The 8,737-nt window shown below is 43.6% G+C and overlaps 1 protein-coding gene across 1 annotated transcript; it reads right to left on the minus strand.

Moving 5' to 3' along the window:
* Positions 1-2,805: 2,805 nt before the first annotated feature.
* On the minus strand, positions 2,806-8,241 carry lig4 (ligase IV, DNA, ATP-dependent). Its single transcript, XM_035677843.1, has 3 exons — positions 8,168-8,241; positions 4,669-6,739; positions 2,806-4,108 (listed from the first exon to the last, which is right to left on the minus strand). The coding sequence occupies exons 2-3, from the start codon at positions 6,729-6,731 to the stop codon at positions 3,439-3,441; spliced, it is 2,733 nt and encodes a 910-aa protein (XP_035533736.1). The 5' UTR covers positions 6,732-6,739; positions 8,168-8,241; the 3' UTR covers positions 2,806-3,438.
* Between the last annotated feature and the right edge of the window lie 496 nt (positions 8,242-8,737).

The following is an 8,737-nucleotide window of genomic DNA, read 5'->3' on the forward strand; positions in this document are numbered from 1 at the left end:
AATTATGTTTACAATATTTGAAGCAAAGCAAAAGTTAAAATTTGCACAAACTGCACGTTATGGGATACATATTGTTTTATTTTGAAGGTCGAATCGCACAACTTCCGGTATTGTGTTTTCTAATCTCGCTACCTTGACGAAACATCTCCAGCTCTGACGTTATGCGCGCGCACCGCAGTCACCGCATCCCTCGGTACGAAGGTGCGTCAAGTGCGATAGAGTCCGCTGAAATATCTCCTCACTGAGACTTCAACATACAAGACACTGCGAAATTAACACAATGTCAGCCACTCAGGTCTACAGAACAAAAGGTAAAGAACAACTAGAACCACTAAATGTAAAAGCACGCAGCTGCTCAGAAGATACTGGACAATAAAACGTGCTGACTGGATAAGGAGAGTGTGTGATAGGTGTTTTATTTTGAAAATATGCACTAGCAGACTTCTTACAGCCTTTATTGCAGTTGGCTTGACGCTGGCTCAGTCAGACAGGTTGGTACTCACCTGGTTTCAGCCTCAGGCAGGATGCTCTTCTCAAGAAAGGAGCCTGTCTCCACTTTAAAGGACAATACCGAAGCTTTTGTACGTGTACGCCCATTTAAAGTCCAGTGTGGAGTCTTTAAAAGCACAGGCTGCTGTCCTCTTTCTGCCATCAGAGTGTGTTTCTCCTGACGAACACTTGTTCTCACTGGAGTCTGTAAACATTGTGAGAATTCAACCTGCTGAGCCTTTACACTGCAGATAGGTAATCCATCACAGCGAACAACCTGCTTTTATATTAAGTTGTGCTATTGTTGCGCGGTAAATGCAGTGCAGATGGTTGAATCAATGAGCGCTTACAACTCCATTACCACTCCGAGACGAGTTTGACAACAATTAAAGCAGACATGATGTTTATTGAGATGGATTACCTCAGTCAAAGCAAGTCTCTGCAAGTAAATCTCAGAACAGTAAATGAAATGGTTGAACATCAGCAGCTGCCTGGAAGGAGGGAAGACGAGGTTTAAGAGTCCGACACGTTACAGCATGATGTTTAAATCCTGCACTAATGTCATAAAGGGGCTAAAATCATACAAAGAGAAAAGCATTGACCTTTAATTAAACTTAACTTAAGGCTGTGTTTATTTTCTAATGAGGGCAAATTTATACCCTTAAATATGATGTTTTTTCTCATTTTTTTAAACTATTTTCCTGAATTACAGGATGATTTTACCTCTTCAGGCCTGTTTAGTCCAACTGCCTCCAACCAACGATGAGGGGTTGCTTCATTTTAAAGGGAATACTTTGCCATTTTGGGGAAACGTATTTGTTTTATTCCCCAGAAATCGATGAGTTGATTGATTCAACTCAAGTTCGAGCCGGAAGACAGTTAGCTTGGCTCTGTCTGAAGGTAACACAACAAACACCTCTAAATCTCACTAATGCTGCATCTTATTTGTTCAATCTGCACCTGCCTGTGCAGCCAGTTATCACCAGTGGTTCCAGTCCTCCGCGGTGGAAAAGACAATCTATTTCTCTCTTAAATATGTTTTGCCTTGAAGCAAATGGGAGCCTTTTTGAAAAACGTGCTAGACACTTTAATTCACAGTTGGGTAAAGATGTGATCGAGAAAACAACAGACTTTTATCGACCATTGTGGTGAAATATATATAAATATTTATGAACTTTATGAACACATATTTACGAGGCACAAAAAAGGAGCTTGATTCTTTGTTGTTTTTGATTGAATTTGCATCATTTGAGGGTGGGCCGGCGTTAATTGCTGCAGACGAACCTCCCCTGCAGCCATGAGCCCCTGTTTGCTCTCTACAGGAGCTGATTTATTTCAGCTGAGTGCATGCAGCCGCTGCTTGTCTAGGGGTCGTTTCCAAACCATTTGTTTCTTGCTCGTGTCCAGCGCGCTCGCCGGTTCCATCTCTCCAACAGCCACCACCAGGCCTAATTAGAGCATTTATCCCATTAGGACACAGTATTACTACAAAGCTAGCTTTCAGCGGCTGTTAGCGCCGCTGCTGTTTTCCTGCTCGGATCCTTTAGCACTGATAATCTGTTCCTGCGAGTCCTTTCAGAGGACCGGCGGTTGGACTTTTTCATGACCAACGGACGTGCTGCAGGGATGAAATGCATCACATGCACAAAGCCACACTGGAATAAGCACTAGTTGAGAACCTCTAATTAAAGGCTGTCAGTCAAACACTCACTCTGCATCACCTGGAAATAGTTCAGAGTGGGCGACAGGTTACAGAATGCTTACTGAGGCCCTATAATGTTTTATTTTAGTAATAATTAAAATCATTTTCATGCTTTTGTGTTGTTTCCGAGAGATCTCTTGCATTAGGTAAAACAGCGGATAACTGCCGAGCTAAAATTTCAATGCATTTGAACAGTGGCGTGAAAATTCAAACCCCACAGGGAACACTACAACATGTCAATGAGAGCCATTATTCCCAGTATATGATTAGGAACAGGTACCTCATCACTTTCACTTTGACAATGTATTCATGCGGCATTTACGCACAACAATGCCCAGGACACCACAGGCAGCTACCTGCACCCCCGAGGCGACGGTAGTGAAGGTTATAACATATCAATAAATCCCAAGGCACATTGGTGACATTTTTGAAGACAGGAAAACATGAAGACATCTTTGTTGGAGGGCCTTGAGCTGAACCGGTTTTAACGTACCCCCGTGGTGCCCCTCGGTCTCTCTCTGCCAGCTGACTGCACGCTAAAGAGCCGAGGCAAAGGCCAGCCCTTCAAGCAGACGCCCCATTTCAGTTAATTACCAATTTTTAAAGCAATTATATTATATTTATTAAGAGTTGTATTTATTGTGTAGGTAAACAGACATTAAAAGCCCAAAGGCACAGAGGAGGGCTAACTGCTCAGCACAATAATCCACATTATCTGTATCACAAAAAGTACTAAAAAGCCTCATAGTCCCAAAGAAATCGAGCAGTTTTTAAGATTAAACCCTTCAGTTTTGGTCGAGTCGAAACCTTCTTTTCCTTTCAGTAAAATATATTTATAACAGCACAGCTAAAAATCTGAGAAGAGATAAATCCGCTCCCACATTTGAATACTTCATAATGCAATTCCCACTTTCAAAACTGAAAACCCAATCATTGCCTTCCTGAGTTTCACAGCAGCCTATACATTTAAAACTAATATATAAAATAACAAGCAGCCTTAAAGTCTCATTAAGAAGACAAAAATATAATTCATAAGGTTTTGCATGAAACCCTTGAGACATAACATCCCTAAATTTAAAATCACATCGCTTTCCTCGCCCTTAATGCTTATTTTGACTGTCTGGGATGTTTATTTTTTGACTTTTATTAAATAGTTTATTCCCAATTTTATTAAGAATTAATTAAAATGCTAGCTAAAAGAGTGTTTTCTTCTCCAGTGTCAACTCAACTACTGTACACATCACTACTCAAACTAAGTAGTCAGCATCATTCATCAGATACCCTTCTTTGATTGAATCCGTCACCCACGAGTCTCTTACAATTTTAAACTTCTTCCTAAAGCAGCGCCTCAGAGTCCTCAGATCCAGGAGTCTCGTTTCCTGTGCGATAACGACATGAGAGACCCCCTCCTCTAACTTCTGCACGACCGTCCCTCCATGGTAGCGAAACTCCAGCGCCCTGATGTCCAAACAGGTGGCAGGTATGGTGGTTTTTTGGTCTCCTATCTCGGCGAAGCTATCCATGTAAACCGTGAAGGGTCTGAACAAGCTGGTGGGAAGGTCCTCCCAGCCGTAACGCTGCTCCACCTGGCAGACGTCCGTGGACGCGGACGCATCCGAGCTGCCGATGCGGCCGAACACCTCCCGCAGCTGCTGCTCGTCGGTGTCCACAAAGTAGCTGTCGCCGTAGCCGTCGTACTCTTTGGCAAAGTGCTCTCTGGTGGAGGGCGTCATGTGGATCATGTGACGCGGTTGCCACGGGACCACCTCTTTCTGGCTCAAGCACTCCAGCAGCCAGGCGGCCCACACCACGTCGTGCTGGTCAGAGGAAATCAGGTTCTTCACGCGCATGTTCTCCACGCCGACGATCACGCAGTAGGTGTCCCGTCCTGGATTCTGAACCACGATACCGCCACACCTAATGAGAAGATGACATCAGTGGTCGGTTATTTGTGATAGGATACTTTAAAGCGTTTTTAACAAAATCTTCCTCTTATAATTATTCTAAATTATATTCAGTTGTTATTTGTCGGAGTCTGCAGTTCCTCTCAGCTCTACTAAGCATTTTAGCGTCTTTCAGCTCGTTGTTTTGGTTTCCGGCACCCAACAGCAGACAAAAAAGTTCACAACTAGCCTGGTGAACATAGGGAGTCATCTTAGACCAGCTAAAGAGCCAGATATCAGGAGTTGGTGGAGACCAAAACAGAGCTACAAGGAGAGTGAATATTGGTCTTACATTAATCAGGTGGACACAAACATGACTAATAATGACAGCTAATGTTGCTCTATGTCTGCTGCATGTGTAAATAAGCAAGTGCTTGCATTCATGTTAGCCAAATAAACTTAAAAGGTAACAATATGTCAGTGCTGCTTGTTCCCACTGCTCCCAAGTGGCCAATCATCCTCATTACATATAAACAATTACTGCAACACAAGTTAATGCAACACAAAAGGCCTTTTTCATAGATGTCGTGGTACCTGGCCACGCCCTTCTCCAGTTCAGCCTTGGAGTGATCCTCCGTGCCGTTCAGGATACAGAACTCCACATCCTCAAACATATCCGTCTCCTTGGTAACCCCAGAGAGGTCCTGAGGCTTGAAGTGGTCGACGATCCCGACCACCTTCTTGGGTTTGGCTGGCATCTTGCGCTTCTTCTTTTGCGGTTCGTCATCATCGATGCGAACGTGACGCGAGGCGAGTTTCCCAGACGCCTTACTGCGGAACTGATCCAGCTCGGCCAGAGTCATGCACTGGTGCCACTCCTTGTCGTCCCGGATCTTCTCGATCCTGGGGAAGCGAAGGGTGCAATTGGTCTTGTACATGTCGCTCCCCACTATTTCGGCCGCCTTGACCTGGATGATGACGGAGTTGCAGGGTTCGATGTAAACTTCTGGTTTCTCGGTTCCACACAAGATGGACGCTGGCGGGTCATTTTTCCGATAGACTTTCCAGTGCTTGGCCAGCTTCAAACCGAGGTCGTACAACTCCTTCATGGTGTAGCCGGAGCCGATGCGGCAGAGAGTGTGGAAAACTGAGGGTTTCTCGCCAGGCTTTGGAGCTTCGGCAACGGCACATAAGAAATGGGACATCATACCACCTCGTCTCCCTTTCCCCCAGTAGCCACCAACAATCAGCAGGTCAAGCTCATCCATCAAGCCATCCACATATTCTGGCTTTATTTTCAGCCATCCTTCACCTCGCTTGTCAGGTTTGTAGATGGATGAAGGATCCTTCACCATGATCCCCTCTTCTCTGTTGTCGATAGCGTCATTGAGGGCGTTAACCACGTCCTGCATGGTTCGAGCATCAGTCTTTGGCACCAGATGAATCCTTCCCTTAACCGGGGTAAAAACTGTCTGAATGGTCTCGTAGCGTTTCTCCAGCGTTGTCTTTCCAAGCTTCTGGTCGTTGACTAACAGCACGTCAAACACGCAGAAGCACGTCTGTAACTCAGAGTCGTCCATTAGTCTCTTGATGTCGAATTTGCTCCCCTTCTGCATGAAGGTCTCTGTGGTCGGGTTGTACGCCATCATCTCACCGTCCAGGATGCAGTTTATGACGTGGCTTTTGAAAACGTTGTGGATGTAAGGCGTCAGTGAGCCCTCCAGTGGGGATGCTCCAAACTGCTGCGTGTATTCGAAGGCATTTCGGCTAAAGTACTTGTACACGTCCCCGTCTTTGTGCAGCTGTATACGCTCGCCATCCAGCTTGGTCTGGATGTAAAAAGGGCTGTTTCCCATCTGTTTCTCCACACCGCGGATGTTGGCCACGGCTGCCAGCATAGGCTTGAAAGCAGAGAAGAGTCCGATAGAGACGTCGCTCAAAGAGACGGAGGGGTCATGGAGCTGCTGGCACACCTTGTTTAAGTCCGTGTTGACATTGTAGAGGTCATTAGCATCTGGGTGGAAGACTTGGAGAACAGTTTCTTTGCTGATCCCGAGCTTCATGTCCTTCAGAATCATCCTGATGAGCCATTTCTGCTCGAGAGCCGAGCTCTGGGTGATGAGGTGCAGCAGACTCTTTCTCACGAGGTCCTTCTCCTTGCTTCCGTTGTTGATGGCCACAGAGTCCAGAAAGTCATTGACTTCTTTGATGCTGAGGTTTCCCTGATTGGTGCACCGTTTCTTCAGCACAAAGTACGCCATGCCGGCAAAGTCTCCGGCTTCTCCTTGGGATGTAGTCGGAGCGCGGTAGTTCAGCAGTTTATTGGCTTCTGGGCCATTCTTTGGGAGGCCCAATGCGTCGATGTAGAGTTTAGCCAGCATGCTCTCTTTGATGCCGTACGCCATACGCTCTCGTTCGAAGGGGGGGACTATGAGGCGCATAGCTGGGTAGAAAGAGTCTGTTGTTTTGGGGTTGTCTTTGTGGAGGGCAGAGTGAAACTTTCTCCATGAACCAATGAAATCCCCAAGAATCTTGGATTTATCTGGACGGAGTTTAGACTTCTGGATTTTCTCTAAAGTGGTACACAGGTGAAGGAAGGGAACCTGAGCAGCAACAGAGGGCTGACCTGCCGCAGCGCTTTTGGAAGTTCCCTCCATGACGAAATCTGTAGCACACAGCAAAGGTAAAGATCAGCCGAGTAGATCAATGATGCACTTTGGAAATAGTTCATTTGTGATGGATATTTGTGGGAAGATTTTGGGATATGTTTTAAAGATTTAAATATCTGCAATAAGTGTAAACACATCTTTATTATTGGTGTTTTGAATTTCCACACTAAAATAAATTAATTAATCGATAGTTGCAGCCCTGCAAGCAAAACAATTGACGACTGATAATGTAATCAGATTATCAATGAGTGATTTTCACTGTTAAATAATTCTCTCTCTGGCAGATGAAATTAGTCAGAGCAGAAGAACACTATCATGAGAAAGACACACAGGAGAGGAACGAGTGGATCAAAAGTTGCAAAATAACCTCCAGCACGGGAGTCGAACTTGTGATAACACATTTATTTGTAACGTTTTGGTACCATGCCTTCATCAGGCAAATAGTTTGTGACAATAAGAAGTCATATTAAATAAAGACTGGCTGTAAATCTGCAACACATCACAATCCTCACATGTAAGGAAGGAAGCTATGAATATGTTTTGAAACATTTTCAAATATGCAATTAGTCTGAAAAATAAATTAATTTGTTTTTTGTTTTCGTCAGACAAGTGGCCCATCTGAAATGTGGTTGATACATTATAATGCAAACATAACATTTGTTAACATGTATAGAGAATGTGCCCCATGTAGGATATATATGACCTCAATAGTTTTCTCACAGCTCCTTTGTGCCACTGCATCTATTCTAAAGAAGGCTGTAAAATATATCTACTCATCCCATTTATAAGACAATACAAAGCTGAAAGCAGTGATTAAGAAAGAAATCGACCGACCATAGTACGTTTTTAGTGTTTTAAAGTGCCTATTAGCCATTAAAATGGCCTTTTTTACTTATAATTAACCCCTGAGATGCAGATTACTCGTCCTAACATGTTCTGACATGTCTGAAAACAACAAGGGCGGTTTTAATGAGACAGACAGCAGCCTTAAACAAACAATATCTGTATACAATATTTAAAATCCACATGCATTAAAGCCTCTTTTGCCGAATATTAGCCACTAATTGTAGGTTTAAAGTATTTACTAACATTTATAGCTGTCAAACAGAAAACTACTGTCGACTGAGTTCATTTTCAAAATAAGAGTTTCTGTTGTCACATGAGGACTGTGTTGTTCAGACATGTCTGTCCACGTAAGTTACGGATAATTTCCGACGGACAAGGCAATATTTAGGAGTGTTTTTGTGTTCTTAATTGCATCTTAAACTTATATTCTGTCCACACACAACAAAAAGTGAATGAATTAGGCGTTTAATGTTTGTCGCGCTTTCATTTTGAAAACAGACCTCCGCGGCCGGAAGTGTTATTCTCCAGTAACAATAAATAAAGATATATATATAAATATGAGTTGAGAGTTAACTTACCTTTCTCTTTTTATTCTGTCAGACTGTGAGCTACATTTTGAACACTTCCTGCACCTTCCTGGGGGGGACCTGCACGGAAAACCTTCCCCTGGAAACAAGAGCGGAACCTTTGTTCCCTTACAGTTTTTTCGGACACAATTTGTGTTTCAACCTTTAATATTAATTAACTAAATTGCGAAGCTCCAGTTTCACACTTGAAATTGTCACGTTTTGTATACTTTAAATGTCTTATTTGGACATTTACAATTCTGCTGGACATTTACAATTCTGCTCAAAAATAAATATTGTGCTGATGTTTTTAATTAAAAGCAGCACGAAGGAAACTGTTTCTGATTTAATGTCAGATTAAAACGTACATTTTAAAAAGCGTGCACATCCCCTGTAGACATAATATTGTTGCTCTTCTGTCCACCAGCAGAGGGCGACACTGAGGCGCTGCAGTGCTGAGGAGGTGCAGTCAGTGAGGTTGTTTACCATCAGACAGTAGTAAAGGTAGTAAAAGGTAGTAATGCGTACTTGTTGACCACAAGAGGGCGTTTCTCCTCACTCCAGTGATTATGTAAGGCCCAT

Source organism: Morone saxatilis, unplaced genomic scaffold (assembly GCF_004916995.1).
Source record: "Morone saxatilis isolate NCDOM2014 unplaced genomic scaffold, NCSU_SB_2.0 Contig6, whole genome shotgun sequence".
NCBI lineage: Eukaryota > Metazoa > Chordata > Actinopteri > Moronidae > Morone > Morone saxatilis.

Excerpts from the sequence above, each read along its gene's own strand:
- lig4 (XM_035677843.1), bottom strand. The coding sequence starts at position 6,731 with ATGGAGGGAACTTCCAAAAGCGCTGCGGCAGGTCAGCCCTCTGTTGCT. Across the intron at positions 4,109-4,668 it reads CTGGAGAAGGGCGTGGCCAG|GTGTGGCGGTATCGTGGTTC; the intron begins GTACCACGACAT and ends TCTTCTCATTAG.